The sequence below is a fragment of the Hemiscyllium ocellatum genome, chromosome 5 (assembly GCF_020745735.1).
Source record: "Hemiscyllium ocellatum isolate sHemOce1 chromosome 5, sHemOce1.pat.X.cur, whole genome shotgun sequence".
Classification (NCBI taxonomy): domain Eukaryota; kingdom Metazoa; phylum Chordata; class Chondrichthyes; order Orectolobiformes; family Hemiscylliidae; genus Hemiscyllium; species Hemiscyllium ocellatum.
The window spans coordinates 113643089-113662267 of NC_083405.1; the positions used below are offsets into that span (position 1 = coordinate 113643089).

Sequence of the window (19179 nt, forward strand, 5' to 3'; positions counted from 1 at the left end):
GCATGACCTGCCTCTCTCAAAGCCATGTTGACTGCATTTAATCAAGCCATGCTCTTCCAGATGGTCATAAATCCTATCCCTCAGAATCTTTTCGAACACCTTACAGATGACAGACGTGAGACTTACTGGTCTATAATTGCTGGGGATTTCCCTATGTCCTTTCTTGAAGAGAGGAATTACATTTGCCTCTCTCCAGTCCTCAGGTACGACTCCAGTGGAGAGCGAGGATGAAAAGATCTTTGCAAATGGCGAAGCAATTGCATTTCTCGTTTCCAAAGCAGCCGAGGACAAATCTGGTCGGGGCCTGGTGACTTGTCAATCTTAATGTTTGACAAAATTTTCAGCACATCAGCTTCCTCTATCTCTATCCATTTCAGCATGCACACCTGCTCTTCAAAGGTTTCATTCACTACAAAGTTCATTTCTTTTGTAAAGACAGAAGCAAAAAACTCATTCAGGGTTTCCCCTCCCTCCTCAGACTCCACACACAAATTCCCTAACCCTGATCGACCCTACTCTTTCTTTGACCATTCTCTTATTCCTCGCTAAAGTGTAAAATGCCTTTGTGTTCTCCCTAATCCGTTCTGCCAAGCCTTTCTCATGCCCCCTCCTGACTCTCCTCAGATCATTTTTAAGCTCCTTCCTCGCCTGCCTGTAATCCTCTGGAGCTGAGCTTGATCCTCGCTTCCTCCACCTTATGTAAGCTACCTTTTTCCTTTTGACGAGAAGCTCCACCGCTCTTGTCATCCAAGGTTCCTTTATCTTACCCCTTCTTGCCTGTCTCAGAGGGACATATTTATTCATCACTTGCAACAACTGTTCCTTAAACAGTCTCCACATGTCTATAATACCTTTATCATGGAACAATTGCTCCCAATCCATGCTTCCTAACTCATATCTAATCACATCATAGTTTCCTCTTCCTCAATTAAATATCCTCCCATTTTGCCTAATCCTCTCCTTCTCCATAACTATGTAGAATATGAGGCAGTTGTGGTCACTATCACCAAAATGCTCTCCCACCACAAGATCTGATACCTGCCCTGGCTCGTTTCCGAGCACTAAGTCTAGAATGGCCTCTCCCCTTGTCGGCCATGTTCATCGATGTCAGTTGTTGCATAGGTCTCTTTTAGAATCAGTATTTGAACACTGATATACAAGTATGGAGATGGGCAAGTTGGCAGACCTGCTTCCATGTATAAAAATCGAGTTTAATATGATGGAATCCCCATCCTCGTACAAATCTCAAGAAAATTTCCTTGAATGTAGATTTGTGAAAAAAATAATTTTGTGGAACTAATTTTACAGTATCATCTAATAAAATTTATATTCATCAAAATTAAACTAAATACCTATTAAAAAGAAAATTTATTTAAGGTTACCTCTGAATTAGAACTGAAAGAACAAGGTGTTGCTTAGGACTATAGTTCACAACGTTTTCAATATTAAGCCGCATTTTAATGAGGCAAACAATTCCACGGCACGCCCACTTTTGTCAGCTGGATTGATCACTCATAAATGGGCCATTTACTTGAATTTACTGTGGTTCTGGACTGTTTAGAGAGGTTTGCAACATGTTGCATGCAACAGGTTAAAGAAGGAACAAAAGTGTTAATGTTTCAAATCTACCAGCAAAGATACACCATCTTCAACTAGAAGCACAGACACATTTTATAAAGCTGTTCAACTCTGCAGATTTCCCATCTCCTGTGTGGTCAACCGATACTGCCTTCAGTGATAGACACCGTGGCTCTCGAGGAGTTTGGAGGTACAGAAGTGGCCTGAACGCTTGGGTACGGGACCACTGCATCCAGAGAATTTTGCAGCACGCTTCTCATCTCATTGCAGCACAGGAAGATGAAATAAACATTGTTGGAAATACAAAAAAAATTACAAATGAACATGTATCTAGCAGCCCATTACATCTAAATGACTGTTTTTCACCATGAGTGACCTAGTCAACATCCAGTCTTTCTGTTCAGTCCTCATACCTGTAAACATTCCTAACTTTGAAATCATTATCTGATCAGCTTCTGAAAAATGTTTTGCGATCTGCCTTTAACAAATTTTTGAGGCTGGGAATTTTATGCTTTAACTACTGCTCAGATGCCAAGCATTTTGCGATTTATCTCTTTAATTCCTCCATTCATTTTACATTTGCACTGTCTTGTTTGTAAGGGGCATTCAGCGATGGTAATGCCATTGAATGTAAGGGGATGATAGTTAGGTTCTCTCTTGTTAGTGATCGTCAGTGACTGTCACTCATCTGGTGCAAATACTACTTGCCACCTCTCAGCCCTTCCTGCTTTTGGCGGCAACGTCAATTTTTCCTGCTCCTCGGATGCTGCGTGACCTGTTGTGCTTTTACAGCACCACTCTAATCTTGACTCACGTCTCAGCCTGAGCCTGGATATTATGCAGAAACAAAACCTGGAATTTCTGGAGCAGCTCAGCAGGTCTGGCAGCGTCCGTGAAGAGAAAGCAGACTTAATGCTTCGGATCAAGTGAGCCCTCCTGCAGGCCTTGCTGCATTTGGGTATTGAGTGCTTCAATATCTGACCTCTGACCTTCCAACGGAGGAAGATCATGGATGAAGCAGGTGAAGTGGTTGGACCTAGGACACCACCCTGAGGAATCCCTGTTGAGGTATCCTGGAGCCGAGCTGACTGACCTCCAACAATGATGACCATCTTTCTTTATGCCAGGTGTGACTCCAACCAGCAGAGAATTATCTCCCTGATTCCCATTGACTCTAGTTTGCTTGGACTCATTGACCCCACAATTGGTCAAACACAGCCTTGACATCAAGGCCTATCACTCTCAACTAACCTGTGGGATTCAGCTCTTTTGGTCCTTGTGTGAAGCAAGGCTGTAATGAGATCAGGAGCTGAGTGACCCTGGTAGAACCCAAACTGGGCATCACTTAGCAGGTTGTTGCTGAGCAGGTGCTGTTGGGAGCACTATTGATGACACCTTCCATCAGTTTACTGATGCTCGAGGATGGGCAGGAATTGGCCAGGTTGGATTTGTCCTGCTTTTTGTGTACAGGACTTACTTGGGCAATTTTACAAGTTGTGAAGCAAATGCCTGAGTTGTACATGTATTGGAACAGCTTGGCTAGGGGCACACATCTTCTGCACTGTTAGTGGAATATGGTCGAGAGTGTGGTGCTGGAAAAGCACAGCAGGTCAGGCAGCATCCGAGGAGCAGGAGAATCGAAGTTTCGGGCATAAGCCCTTCATCAGGAAGGGTTTTTACCTGATGCCGCCTGACCTGTTACTGGAATATGCTCAAGGCGGCGGCCGAGTCAATGTGCACTGTGTGGACTCCTGCTCCATCCACTTTTACTTCTCCTTCTTTCACGACTGGTTTTCCTTAGTTTAATCTGCTTACCTTCGCACTGCACAGGCTTGCACCTCACGTATGGTAAGCAGATTAAACTAAAGGGGGTTGAGCCAGTGGGGGCGGAGCGAGAGCAGGGTGGGGTGGGAGAGCAGGGGGGAGGGAGAGCAGGGGGCAGGGGCAGGCAGCACGGGGCAGGAGCAGGTAGCATGAGGCAGGTGCAAGGACAGGCAGCACTAGGCAGAGGCAGGGGCAGGCAGCATGAGGTAGGGGCAGACGCAGGCAGCACTAGGTAGGGGTAGGCAGAACGGGGCAAGGGCAGGTAGCACGAGGCAGGGGCAGGCAGCACGGGGCAGAGTCAGGAGCAGGCAGCACGGGGCAGAGTCAGGAGCAGGCAGCACGGGGCAGGGGCAGGAACAGGCAGCACAAGGCAGGGGCAGGCAGCATGGGGCAGGGGCAAGCAGCACGAGACAAGGGCAGGAGCAGGCAGCACGAGGCAGCGGCAGGGGCAGGCAGCACGAGGCAGGAGCAGGCAGCACTAGGCAGGGGCAGATAGCACGAGGCAGCAGCAGGCAGCACTAGGCAGGGGCAGGCAGCACGAGGCAGGACCAAGGACAGGCAGCACTGGGCAGAGGCAGGGGCATGAGCAGGTAGCACTAGGCAGGAACAGGACCAGGCAGCATGAGGGAGGGGCAGGCACCACGAGGCAGGGGAAGGGGCAGGCTGCACAAGGCATGAGCTGAGGCAGGCAGCACGAGGCATGGGGAAGACACCATGAGGGCAGGGGAAGGGGCAGGCTGCACGAGGCAGGAACAGGGACAGGCGGCATGAGGCAGGCGCAGGCAGCACGAGGCAGGGGCAGGAGCAGGCATGACAACGCAGGGCCAAGCAGCACAGGGCAGGGGCAGGCAGCACTGCACAGGTTTGCACCTCACGTAAGGTAAGCAGATTAAACTAAAGGGGGTTGAGCCATTGGGGGGGAGAGAGAGCAAGGGGCAGGCAGCACGGGGCAGGGACAGGGGCCGGTAGCATGAGGCAGGGGCAGGGCCAGGCTGCATGGGGCAGGAACAGGGGCAGGCAGCACGAGACCGGATCGGGCAGCATGAGCGGGGGTAGGGGCAGGCAACATGAGGCAGAGGCCGCCAGCATGAGGCAGGGGCAGGCAGTATGAGGCAGAAGCAAGCAGCACAAGGCAGGAGCAGGGGCAGGCAGCATGAGGCAGAAGCAAGCAGCACAAGGTAGGAGCAGGGGCAGGCAGCAAGAGGCAGGTTGCAGGAGCAGGCAGCACGAGACGGGGCAGGCAGCACAAGGCACGGGCAGGGGCAGGCAGCATGGGATAGGGGCTGGGGCAGGAAGCACGGGGCAGGGGCAGGAGCAGGCAGCAGGAGCAGTGACAGGCAGCATAAGGCAGGAGCAGGGGCAGACAGCACAGGGCAGAGGGAGGGGCAAGCAATATGAGGCGGGGCAGGGGCAGGCAGCACGAGGCAGGTGCAGGGGCAGGCAGCACGAGTTAGGAGCAGGCAGCATGGGGCAGGGGCAGGAGCAGGCAGCATAAGGCAGGAGCAGGAGCAGGCAGCACGAGGCAGTGGCGGGGCAGGCAGCATGGGGCAGGGGCTGGCAGCATGAGGCAGGGGCAGGCAGCAGGAGGAGGGGCAGGCAGCACAAGGCAGGGTCAGGAGCAGGCAACACAAGGCAGGGACAGGAGCAGGCTGCACAGGGCAGGCGCAGGGGCAGGCAGGACAAGGCAGGAGCAGGCACCACGGGCAGAGGCAGGCAGCATGAGGCAGGAGCAGGTGAAGGCAGCACGAGGCAGGGTCAGGGGGAAGGGAGCATGGACGGGGCAGGGAGCATGGGACGGGGCGGGGCAGGCAGCATGAGGCAGGGGCAGGTAGCACGAGCCAGGAGCAGGCAGCACGAGGCAGAGGCAGGCAGCATGAGCCAAGAGCAGGCAGCAAGGGGCAGGGGCAGGTAGCACGAGGCAGGAGCAGGGGCAGGCAGCACGAGGCCAGTGGAAGGGCAAGCAGAATGAGGCAGGAGCAGGGGCAGGCAGCACGAGCCAGGACCAGGCAGCACGAGGCAGGAGCAGGCAGCACGGGGCAGGAGCAGGCAGCACAAGGTATGAGCAGGAGTAGGCAGTACGGGGCAGGGGCTGGAGCAGGCAGCACGGGGCTGGAGCTGGCAGCACGAGGCAAGGGCAGGTAAAAGCAGTTCAAGGCAGGGGCAGGAGCAGGCAGCACGAGGCAGGGTCAGGAGCAGGCAGCACGAGGCAGGAACAGGGGCAGGCAGCACGAGGCAGGGGCGGGGGCCGGCAGCACAAGGCAGGAGCAGGGGCAGGTAGCACAAGCGGGGGTAGGTGCAGGCAGCACGAGGCGGGGCAGGGGCAGGAGCAGGCAGCACGAGGCAGGGTCAGGTGCAGGCAGCGCGAGGCAGGGGCAGGCAGCGCGAGGCAGGAGCAGGCAGCGCGAGGCGGGACAGGCAGCATGAGGCAGGGGCAGGCAGCAGGTGGCAGGAGCAGGGGTAGGCAGCATTGGCCAGGAGCAGGAGCAGGCAGCACTGGTCAGGAGCAGGACCAGGCAGCACAAGGCAGGGGCAGGAGCAGGAGCAGGCATCACAGGGCAGGGGCAGGGATTACGGGGCAGGAGCAGAGGCAGGCAGCACGAGGCAGGGTCAGGAGCAGGCAGCACGAGGTAGGGGCAGGAGCAGGCATCATGAGGCAAGGGCAGGAGCAGGGCAGGCAGCACGAGCCAGGGACAGGCTGTGAGGTGGCGACGTTGAGCCTGGAGTGCGGAGGTGGAGCTGTTGTGAGGAGTGGAAGCTCAGCATGGCCAGGCACCTAAGGACTGTGTTTCTTTGTTTTTCTGCTTTTTAGTCAAGATTGTAATGTTTAACTTTTTAACCTTGTTTCTTTATGTTTCTACTTTGTACCTAAGATTGCGCTGTCAGTGGCGACATGTCAGTATGTGTGAAGATAAACCTAATTTTAATTCTAAGAATGTCAGGACCCCATAGCCTTTGCAGTGCCCAGTGCTTCCAACCATTCCTTGATATCATCTGGAGTAAATCCCATTAACTGAAGACTAGCACTGCCATGTTGGGGTTCTCTGGCGGAGGCCTAGAAGGATCTTCCACTGAACACTTCTGGCTGAAAGGTTTTGCAAATGCTGCAGCGTTATCTTTTGCTGGGGATATTTGTGGAGCCTCCTCGATAGATTTTACTTGTTTACCACCATTTAGGACTCGTTTGGGCAAAACCGCAGATCTTAAATCTGATCAGATCCATTGATTGTGTAGATGTTTTGTCCAATTTTGTGCATAAAATAATATATTGATATCGAAAATAATGTACAGATAAAAAAATGTTCTGTTATTTTGTTAAAAGGGGTACAGGAACAGAACAGTTTGGTCATATATGTGCAGAAATCAATCTATTTGCTTTACAACCTCTGAAAACACTTTAAACAAATGATGAGTAACTTAAAATTCCTGTTATCTATTGACAGGATAAATCCACAACATTCTACTGAGTAATCATATGATTTTACTTCCAATGAGTCAAAACTAAACCACTAACTGAACCCTATCTTAATGTATTGATCATGTTACACTCAAAAAAAACACCTGAGTAATCAGTTAAACATTAAAAATGAACACCCCAACTGAACATTTCCTTTTCTACTTGGACATTGCCTGCAGTACGTTTTTAGCCACTTAACAAGCTCTGGGACCAAATCAAAGTGCCACAGGTCTCAGGAATACACTTTTGTTCTTCTCAGTGGTCCTGCTATCCTACAAGGTATGGTCTTTCAAGGGCTTTCTTTCATTAACCTCGAGCTAAGTAAGCCTCCAGCACTCCTCAATCATGTCATGACACTGTAACATAGCAGATGTTTCCCTTCACTGCCTTCGACCTCGGATATGCCTCTGATTTCTGAAAGCCCTTTTGCTTTGGGTCTATGCCTGTGTTATGGACCTTAATGGGCTTTCTGTCTCTGCTTGTTCCTGGGATTATCCAAACAGAAATGCAAAGTAAACTAAACATTTTGATTCTGGCGCCCACATGGGTGGCACAGTGGTTTGCACTCCTGCCTCAATGCCAGGGACCTGCGTTCAATTCCAACCTCAGGTCACTGTCTGTATGGAGTTTGCCCATCATCCTTGTTTCTGGTTGGGTTTCCTCTGGGTGCTCTGGTTTCCACCCATAGTCCATGCATGTGCAGGTTAGGTAGATTAGCAATGGGAAATATCAGTTATTGGGTGGGTTGGGGAGGGATACTCTTTAAGAGGATCAGTGTGGACTTGATGGGACGAATGGTCTACTTGGCAAAAGTAAGGACTGCAGATGCTGGAAATCAGAGTCTAGGTTACAGTGGTGCTGGGAAAGCACAGCAGGTCAGGCAGCATCCAAGGAGCAGGAAAATCGAGGAACCCTGATGAAGGACTTTTGCCCGAAACATTGATTTTCCTGCTCCTTGATTGCTGCCTGACCTGCTGTGCTTTTCCAGCTCCACTCTAATCTAGACTCTGGCCTGCATCCACATTGTAGCGGTTCTATGATTCAATGATACTCTATATCTCTAATAGAAATAATGATCCTTTCTCCTACTTCATATTTTTCTTCCAAGTGCTATTTAATTTCTTTTAATCTGTGAACTGTGCATACAATCTAAATTTATTATTGACTTAAGTCTCCCAAAATTCTAACCAAAATTTCAACAAGGGATCTTCCATTGTTTAAGTTTTCTTGTTTCCATTCCAAATCTTTTTGAATAGATGTAAGTTACCTTTTCAGCTAAAGTGACCCCAGGTCTGTTTGAATTGTATTTATTTCACAGCAAGCTGTCAGTTTCAGTTTCTCAGTCAGGAATTTCCATTTATCTTAAATTGAATACTTGAATCCCCACCTAAAAGTTATTTCTTAAATGTTAGCATTTTTGTGAGTCAAGCTGGTGGTACAGCTGGGGACTCCATTCCCAGAATGAGATCTGGATTGATACATTACATCTGTTGTTAGTTCACATGGCGGTTAGTGATTGTGGCATAGTCACAACAGGTTACAAATTTTTATAACAACAAAGCTCATTAAATGAAAGTAGAAACAATAAAAAAGCAAACTAATGTATTTAAAAGTATAAGATTATATTATATGTTGTATGGAATACATAAATACACAGCAAAACAAAAATTCAACCTTTCTCTATCCAATATGGAGACTGGACTGCAGAGAATTTACATGGCTATTTCAAAATCCTTAAGTTTCTACATTACTGACTCCTTACAGTTTCTTTGCAGTGTACTGTGGAGACAATTTGATGAGTCATTTCCAAATCTGCCAACATGAACGGTTCGATCTGGGAGCCGAAACTTTCTCAGTTTTAATAATCTGCAGATTTCTGGTCAGGTTTTCCTGGTTTGAAAATTTCATATGTTAAACCTTCTGTTGAAGTGACATGTTTGCTGAACTTCCCTGAATTCCTTCTCAGTAGGAAACTAAAAGTGCTTCTATATTCTACTTTGGTATCTTCTGTACCATGATCCTAGATTCCTTTGAACAGAAAGCAAAGTTATTGGCCTGACATGCTGACCCTACCTGTGTAAACCCAACAGGAGAAACACTTTTTCCGTTTCCATCATAGAGAGCTGCATTCAGTTGATTTTTGACAAATGCTGGATTTATTCACTGTTCTGGAAGGACTCTGACTTTTTTTTTTAAGAAAGAAAACTCTTAACAAAATCCATCTGGATCTATTTTGAAATGCAAATGACAAAAATTATATTCACGTATATGAACTTCTTAGCCTTCATCATAATATAACTCTTGAAATTAGATGATAATAATAAGTGAGCTAATGATTTGAGCTGTCATGGAAGCAATCTAATTTTATCTTTCATGTTTGTTTATTAGGGTACAATAGCCAATTCGTTAACATGTCTTCAGCTACATAAACGAGCTGAGAAAATAGCAGTTATGTTGATGGAGAGGGGGCACCTACAGGATGGAGATCATGTGGCTTTAGTTTATCCACCAGGTATGTTAATGGTGTAATCATTTTTCTTTTACTCTCAAATTCTTCATCCTCTCCTTTTCAACAAAGTTGCAATAATTGCAATGTGCAATTAACATTTGCCTTCTGATTAAAAGCTGTTCTGACATTTCTTCAACTGAAAAGCTGAGGGTTAAAGGAAATGGGCATAATTAATCTAAGCTTGGCATTTTAAAATGAATATGTGCCTTTTAAAGAAAATCTGATAACTTGGTTTGTTGTAAAACTTGTACAGTAACATGGGGTTTTGCAGTTCAGACACTAAGATGAGGCATGTTTTCTCCTTTTATACAGGAATAGACTTAATTGCAGCATTTTATGGATGCCTGTATGCAGGTTGTGTGCCAATAACAGTCCGTCCTCCACACCCGCAGAATATTGCTACCACGTTACCCACAGTGAAGATGATTGTGGAGGTAGGGCAGGATTTAACCTTTTAGTATATTCTCTGTTTAAATTTTCACCCAATTATCTTTTTATTTGAACAAATTATCAATCTATATTCCTGCTTTTCAAGTCCTACGACATATTTTGATTACTGGTCCTTCATATTTTATATTACCACAATACTTTGTACAGTACTTCAAAATAATAAGATACTTCATATAAACTTATCCGCTAAAATCAAAAACAATGTTTTACTGACCCTAAATTAATTCTAATTTAGTTCTCAAATTTTATCTGACTTCAGTGGAAAATGATTTGGGTGAAATGGTGCTGGTATGCCTGGAGACTGTGTCAACAATAAATTCCTACTAAAAATGGTAACCTTGTTTGTAAGGTCCAGATCAGATATCCTGTTACTTATAAAGGGGTACAGTAGCATAAGTATACATGAGCAATTCACTGCATTTGTTCCACACCCACTTTATTAAAATATGATATAATAAAGTATCATTTGTGCGACACTAAAGCCATGCAATTGCCATCTCAAACAAACGTGAATGTAATCCCCACCCCTTGACATTTAATGATATTACTGAATCCCTCATTGTTAACATTATGAGAGTTATCAACGACCAGAAACTTGAACTGTAATAGCCGCATAAATGCGTTAGCTACAAGAGCAGCTCAGGGGTGGGGATTTGGCAGTGAGTTCCTCACTTCCTAACTCTTCAAAGCTTGTCCAATGTCTGCAGTGCACAGATTCGGATTGTGAAGGAATACCGTCCAATGACATGGAATGGTGTAGCTTCAACAACATTGAAGCTCGACAGCATCTAAGACAAAGTGATCTGCTTGATTGGCACCATACCCACAGCCTTCCACACGCACTCCTTTCACCACAAAGGGGAGTCAATTTAAATTATGATTACTTTTCCTGTTCTAAGTCCGATGAGGTGTTGTTTGCTTCAAACCTTACCCTTACTTAAATTGAAGACGGGTATCCAAAACCCATTTTCCGATTCTAATTTTGAAATTAGCAGATACCTTGATGATGAAATCAACGATAGAGCTTATTAACTGAACATCTGAACAGGGGAGGTGATCCACTGCTTTATCCACATCTCAATGAAGACAGATTATGGAAACAGAATTCAGGGCTGTGATCGATGTGCTGTCACTTATTACCATGCGTGGAATGTCAGAGTGCAGCCGCACAGGTTGGAGGGAATTTTAAAGACAGGAGAGGAGATGGGTTTGTGTGAGTGGAGAATTAGCTGAGCAAGACAATGGCCAAGTCACAGAGGTGTACTGCACGGAAACAGACCCTTCTGATCCAACTTGTTCATACCAACCAAGTTCCCTAAATGGAGCTAGTTCTATTTTCTTGTATTTGGCCCCTATCCTGTATCCCTTGGGCAGCATGGTGACTCAGTGGTTAGCACTGCTGCCTCACAGCATCAGGGTCCCAGGTTCGATTCCAGCCTTGGGCGACTGTCGGTGTGGAGTTTGCACATTCTGCTGGCCTATCAAATGTCTTTTAATTCGTAGACATGTGGCTTTCTGTTAATAATGTAGTTGCAGTGCTGAAGAGCAACCTTGTTGCCAAGCTGCTGCTTAGCTCCTGTCTTGGGAAACCTATTGCTAGGAGTCATAGGACAGCTTGACTGTTCAGAAAACAAATCCCGATGACATAATGGGATACAATCTTAAATGTTAATTACAATGTTAATTGCTGATAAATGGAAACGGTCATTTGGATGCATAATAATCATGATCATGGTTTATTCAGTGATTTGGAAATGTGGTGACTGGAAATCATCAACTTAATTGACCGTGCCTTATTTTTCACTTATGAAATTTTCTCATTTATCTCTGACCTTCAGCTTCTCTGGTAGTATTAATTTGTGTCAGTCAGAGTGCCTGTGTTTATTATTAAACAGTGCTTTGGTACAATATAATATCCTTGCAATGCTCCAAGGTTGTATTTTATGGCCCATTTACATGACAGCAATGATGTCTCTGGTAGCTGTGACTTTGGTCATCGTGCCTAATGTGGTGGAGTTTGTACTGATGCTTGTGAAAAAGTAGAGAATGACCTTATAAAGTAGTTTTAATCTGGTGTCACAGCAGTGTAGTGGCCCCATGGTGAGTAGGTAATTTGCCACCACCATTCAAAGAAAGAAAAGACTTGTATTTGGAGTGCCATTGATGACTTCAGAATGCCTCAAAGGACTTTATAACTATTAAAAGCGTACCAAGTGTGATATTGCAGGGAAAGCACCACATACATTGTGTGCAGCATGGTTCTATTGAGATAATAACCAGCTAATCTGTTCTGGTGACATGTTGGGGGATACATATTTGCCAACAGTGCTACCCTGCTCTCTTAGTGCAGTTAGATTTTTATCCATAACTTAGAGGGTTAAAGAGGCAAAGCAGCATCTCTACTGGTGAATCCTTCTGTCAGTCTAACTTATAAGCCTAGACTACCTGCTCACGTCACTGGACAGCAGTTTGAACCCACAACCTTCTGAGTGCTTCCACTGAACCACAGCTCACTCAGTGACCTTCCATTTAATGTCACTTTATTAATATGATCATTCTACAAAGTTGATGTGTCCATTTGTCTGGTCAGCAAAAACAGTGCTACCAGTTAACGTGGGTTGAGAGCACTGCTTATGCATAAAAGGCAGCAGGCACCTTTCAGCTTGCTGATTCCTGTGAAACATAGAAGTAGGAGCAGGAGTAGGCCATTCAGCCCTTCAAGTCTGCTGTATGATTCAATATGATGATGGCTGATCATCCAATTCCATAACTTGTTCCTGCTTTCTCCCCATATCCTTTCATCCCTTTAACCTGAAGAATTTTATCTAACTCCCCCTTGAAACTATTCAGCCATAGAATTTTAGAATCCCTACGGTGCAGAAACAGGCCATTTGGCCCAACAAGTGCAGAGTTACCCTCCGAAGAGTAACCCACCCAGACCCACTCCCCAACCCTATTACTCTACATTTGTACTAACTATTGCACCTAACTTACACATCCCTAAACACAATGGGCAATTTAGTGTGGCCAATTCACCAAACGTACACATCTTTTGGATTGTGGGAGGAAACCGGAGCACCTGGGCAAATTGCAAACTCCACACTGACAGTCACAGAGGCTGGAATTGAATCCAGGTTCCTGGTGCTGCAAGGCAGCAGTATTAACCACTGGGCCACTGTGCCACCCCAATGACACACAATACTGTAATCGTTCATCTTGTGAAAAAAAGTACAAGACTCCTTGTTAAAGAGTATAGTGTCAGCCTTAATGTTCAATAATCTGTTACTCTGCTTAGAAACCCCAATCCTTAATAAGTTATTGTGCAGCAAAATGTGGGTTTGGCAATTACGCTGATTTTGAGGCAACTAAATCATGTTGTGCTTTGTGTATATTTTCATGCAATGTTGCTATAGCAACCCACACAAAGGAATACATGCAGAATATCAAAAGGAAAAGTCTGGGGTTGTGCCAAAGGCTATTTGCGATTTACAATTCAAATACATGTTTTCCTGGCACCTGTTGATCCTATTGATGGAATTTGTTGCCTAATTGGAATCTTTTCATTCTCTCCTAAAGTGCTATGTTGCTGTACCTCAAATTGAAATTACTTCAACTTGAATCTTTTGATTAATCAGAGTTTAGACTACATTGTTCAAAAGTTTGGCGAAGATTGCCAACATCATTGCACTTTTTGTGTGGCATTTGGGATATGGCTAAGAAAATAGATGTTTGAAATCTCCCAGAGTGGACGGCTCAGTGGTTAGCACTGCTGCCTCACGGTGCCAGAGACCCAGGTTCAATTCCAGCCTCAAGCAACTGTCTGTATGCAGTTTACTGACCAGGTCTAAGGATGTGCAGGTTTGGTAGATTGACCATGCTAAGTTGCCCATAGTGTCCAGGCATGTGCAGGCTAGGTGGATTAGTCTTAGGAAATGCAGGGTTTCGGGGATGGGGTGGAATGGTCTTTGGAGAGTCAGTGTGGAGTCAATGGTCTGAATGGCCTGCTTTCACACTGTAAGGATTCTATGATTCTATGAACAGTTCTTCCATTGTCACTAAAAAATGCAGGGTGGAAACTTTCCTGTTGTTATTGCTGCTGACACATTACTGACTCGTTCCTTCTATTTTGTACAGAGAAAAGGCAGAATGCTTCCCCTTGCAATAAACATTAAAAAGAAATTCATTTGATGGTATAACTTCCTTAAAAATCCTTTCCCTGAAACTTAGCTGCTTAATTAGAGCATTTACAAAGACAGGTACTCAATAGGATATTATCAAATTCTGCATTGCGTAGTACATTTTAATTGAGAAAGAGAGAAATGGTTCTTTTTTAGCATGCCTGTGTTATTTAAAGCTTAACTGATCAGCTAAATTTGTTTATAAATGCACAATTAGTCTCTAATCATAATAGGCGTGCAATTTCAATCTTAGGTTTGTGACACTTGGCTGGAAATTAGAGAGGGAGCAGAAAGGGCTTGTTTGAAGTCAAAACCCAGATAAATGTTTTTCCTGCAGGTACTGCTGAATTCAACCTGGTTAGTGTTTTGGAAAGTGGAGTTGTGAATTATTGGATCACCTTGATTTCTTTGAATGGTGGAGTGGATTCAGTGGGCCAAATGGCCAACCTCTCTTCCCATGTCTTGTTTTCCCTGACCAGAGCGATCTAGTTTGAGAGGTTGATTACTGTGACGGTACAGGGGCACCAGCTGGGTTATCTCAGGAAGGGTGGGGTGGAGTGGGTGAGAGGACAAGCAGAGCCAAAGATGAGAAAAGATTGGGAAGATCGAATGGCAAAGTCAAGCTGTAGGGATCGCAGCAAGAACATGGGAGATAATTTAGTCGGATGATTTGGGGAATGGGGAGGCAGAGCAGAGTTGGGAATGATGGGGAGGCCTGTGGGGAGAGGGAGTTTAGGATACAGTATTATGGAGGCTGAGATTAGAGGAGGTCAGGAGACTGATTTTATAAGATTGGGAGAGAGGCTGCTAGAGGAATCCAATTACATCAGAAATTATTGGGTGGTACAAACTACTGGAATAGTACTTTCCATTCAGATCTGGCAGTGCAGTACAGTACAAACCTCAATTTACCCAGAGGCTTTCCCTAAGGCCCAGAAAAAGTAAGTCCACTATGCTCCACCACCTTCCCCAGAATTGAGTTTGCAGAGTTGTTTGAATATAGAAACATATTATAATGTATAAACTGCCAACCTACACTAGAGATGAATGGGCTCCTGCAGCATTTCGGGGGGAGAAACACCAATGGGGGAGCCAGTAGCAAGGATTGGCTGGGTTTCTGTGTGTTGCCCCTTTCCCATTGATCAGGTACACAGTGCCTGAGAACAGATGATATCTCTCCAACTTACCCACACCAAAAGACTTTGGCAATGTTTGCTGGGTGACCTGCCTGGATGCTGAGTCCATTGTCCAGCAGCAGTGGGGTGGCAGTGACCCACGAAAGACCACAATTGGTCTCCTCCCCAACTCCAACTCCGCCCCCCACCCCCCACCCCCACTCCACCTCACCTCACCTCACCTCTGGGCTGGGACATGAAATCCTGCTCCAGATTGTACCAGATTGCTTCCAGGATAACTACTGTACTTGGATAAACTTCAAAACTGTGGGACTGTGAGCAAGAAATATAACAGGATTCATTTTTAATTCACACCTTTAATTGAAGGATTACTGAATAAATGTGGATGAGGGATGGAAGAATCTGTATTAGAATGAGGTTAATCACCTCATTCTGCTTTACTGTTTTAAAGTGAGCTTGAAAGGCCAGGTTTCCTGAGTCTGAGCAGCTACTAGGAGGTGAGGACTGTTGGATCCAGGGGGTAAGTGCCTTTCCATGATCCACCATGCCCCTCCCATGACCCTCGCCAATGGCCCTTACAATCTCCGCCCTTCACCAAAATGTCACCTCTACACCCAACCAAAGTGCTGCGAAATCGATGTTGAAGGATTCCTGATGAAGGGCTTTTGAAACGTCGATTTCACTGCACTTTGGATGCTGCCTGAACTGCTGTGCTCTTCCAGCACCACTAATCCAGAATCTAATCCAGAATCTAGTTTCCAGCATCTGCAGTCATTGTTTTTACACCCAACCAAAGGCAACCATCCCCCTCAGAGTATCTAACACTGACTCCGCCCCACTTTACTTCCCAAGATGAAGATTCTCCCCTACCCTCCCAACCCCACAAGCCCCACTGAACTCACTCGTTTGCTCCTTCCACTAATTAAAGTTCCTGATCTTTCTCTCCAAGTCCCAAATCCCCCCCATCTCTCCCCAATATAAGCCTCTGATAAATTACCCTCCCCCCAAACACATCGATTTTATTCCACCCAGCTCCTGGTCATGCTGACGTTTTTGATACCTACTTCACCCACCCATGTCTCCAAGCCCTCCAATTTCCATGGCCCCTCCCCAACCCCTGGTCCTTATTATCTCAGGTCTCCTATACCTACCCTGTCATCACCCTTCTGGATCAGGTCCTGCATGCCACTCACTATCTGCTCCACTGTTCCTTATAACTTGCGTTGTCCTATCTCCTGCAGCTTCTTGTCTCAACTCCATTCTTTGCGCACAGATCTCGTCTTCTAGGATTGCAGCATTTTTGTTTAGTCCAGCTCCTTCTCCACCTCCCAGCTGGTCTATAATATTGGATCAGGCAGGCATCGAGATTCCAGGCAGCATCATATGAAAACTATTTACTCCCAAAAGGCATTCGATTTCATTTTCTCAGTTCCTCAGGGGATGATGGAAAAATCACTTTTTTAAACCTTGGAGTGGAGGTTCATAGCTCCTTGAAAGTGAAGTCGCAGGTAGATAGGATAGTGAAGAAGGCGTTTGGTATGCTTTCCTTTATTGGTCAGAGTATTGAGTACAGGAGTTGGGAGGTCATGTTGCTGCTGTACAGGACATTGATTAGGCCCCTGTTGGAATATTGCGTGCATTTCTGGTCTCCTTCCTATCGGAAAGATGTTGTGAAACTTGAAAGGGTTCAGAAAAGATTTACAAGGATGTTGCCAGGGTTGGAGGATTTAAACTATAGGGACAGGCTGAACAGGCTGGGACTGTTTTGCCTGGAGCATCAGAGGCTGAGGGGTGACCTTATAGAGGTTTACAAAATTATGAGGGGCATGGATAGGATAAATAGGCAAAGTCTTTTCCCTGGGGTCGGGGAGTCCAGAACTAGAGGGCATAGGTTTAGGGTGAGAGGGAAATGATATAAAAGAGACCTAAGGGGCAACCTTTTCACGCAGAGGGTGGTACATGTATGAAATGAGCTGCCGGAGGAAGGGGTGGAGGTTGGTACAATTGCAATATTTAAGAGGTATTTGGATGGGTATATGAATAGGAAGGGTTTGGAGGGATATGGGCCAGGTGCTGGCAGGTTGGACTAGATTGGGTTGGGATATCTGGTGGGTTGGACCAAAGGGTCTGTTTCCATGCTGCACATCTCTATCAGAAAGTGAGGACTGCAGATGCTGGAGATCAGAGCTTAAAAATGTGTTGCTGGAAAAGCACAGCAGGTCAGGCAACATCAATGGAACAGGAGAATCAATGGTTCAGGCATAAGAAGGGCTTATGTCCGAAACATCGATTCTCCTGTTCCTTTGATGTTGCCTGACCTGCTGCGCTTTTCCAGCAACAAATTTTTAAGTACATATCTATGACTCTATGCATTAATAGTATTGATTTGTTTGTTAAAACCATCAAATTAGCGAGCTGAAAGAAGTCAGAGGGTGGTGGTTGATGGAAAATGTTCATCCTGGAGTTCACTGTTGTGCCGTGAGGATCTGTTTTAGGGCCACTGCTGTTTGTCATTTTTATAAATGACCTGGATGAGGATGTAGAATGGTGGGTTAGAAAATTTACGGATGACATTAAGGTCAGTGGAGTTGTGTTTCGTGTGTGAAGGATGTTGTGAGTTACAGAGGGACATTGATAAGATGCAGAGCTGGACTGAGAGGTCGAAAATAGAGTTTAATGCAGAAAAGTGTGAGGTGATTCACTTTGGAAGGAGTAACAGGGATAAAGAATACTGGGCTAATGGTGAGATCCTTGGTAGTATGGATGGGCAGAGAGATCTTGATGTCCATGTGCATAGATCTCTGAAAGTTGCCCCCAAGGTTGAATAGATTGTTAAGAAAGCATACGGTGTGTTAGCTTTTATTGATCGAGGGATTGGGTTTCGGAGCCATGAGGTCATGTTGCAGCTGTACATAACCCTGGTGTGGCTGCACCTGGAGTATTGTGTACAGTTCTAGTCACTGCATTCACCGCATTATAGGAAGGGTGTGGAAGCCTTGAAAGGGTGCAGAGGAGATTTACCAGGATGTTGCCTGGTATGGAGGGCAGGGCTTATGAGGAAAGGCTGAGGGACTTGAGGCTGTTTTCATTAGAGAGAAGGAGGTTGAGAGGTGACTTAATTAAGACATACAGATGAACAGAGGATTGGACAGTGAGACCATTTTCCTCAGATAGTGATGGCTAGTATGAGGGGACAAAGCTTTAAATTGATGTGTGATAGATATAGGACAGATGTCAGAGGTCATTTCTTTACTCAGAAAGTAGTAAGAGTGTGGAATGCCCTGCCTGCAACAGTAGTAGACTCACCAACTTGAAGGGCATTTAAATGGTCATTGGATAAACAAATGGATGAAAATGCAATAGTGTAGGTTAGATGGACTTAAGATCGATTTCACAGGTCGGCGCAACATTGAGGGCTGGAGGACCCCTGCGCTGTAATGTTCTATGAACTATAGCTACATTGTGCAGAGTATAGTGTATTCATTCATTTTGCTTTGTAACCAAAGAGTAAAATATACTTTTCACTTGTAATCATTCTTTTGTTCTCAGACTTTGTTTGTTCTATATATTTTATTTATATATATTTCTAAAATGTGTTTATGTATTCACTCATTTAATCAGGGATAGAGTGATGACTTCATTTTGGATCTGTCATAGCTTAGTAGAGTTTTTAATTTATAGTAAAAGTGAACATTAAGTTATTGCATTGTCATTAAAATTCACTTGAATTATAAATGTGGCGTAAGGAAGGTAAACTGACTGCCTTACCAAATCGGATCAGTGTGACTCTAGTCTCCCGCACAAACGCAATAAATTTTTAACTGCTCTCTGAAGCCACTCAGTACCCACAGCTATAATTGGGTAAACCAGGAGTGTATTATGAATGCTCCCTTTACCAGCAATATCTGTATCCTGAGAGGATTTAAATTTTAAAAAAATTACTTTTTACATTTATGCCCCTCCAAATCTTTATTGCAAATGAACACACATTTGCTGTGATGAATCAATTTGGTCTTTCAAATGTGCATTGCTTAACTAATAGGTTCATTA

The 19179-nt window shown here is 45.4% G+C and overlaps 1 protein-coding gene across 4 annotated transcripts in view; it reads left to right on the forward strand.

The window, feature by feature from the left end:
• LOC132815828 (disco-interacting protein 2 homolog C) overlaps window positions 1-19179 on the forward strand; it is a 608767-nt gene that overhangs the window by 496749 nt on the left and 92839 nt on the right. For all 4 annotated transcript variants that reach the window (XM_060825111.1, XM_060825113.1, XM_060825112.1 and 1 more), the window contains 2 exons: window positions 9245-9368; window positions 9678-9799. In XM_060825111.1, the coding sequence (XP_060681094.1) occupies window positions 9245-9368; window positions 9678-9799 (246 nt within the window). The remainder of the gene's footprint in view (window positions 1-9244; window positions 9369-9677; window positions 9800-19179) is intronic.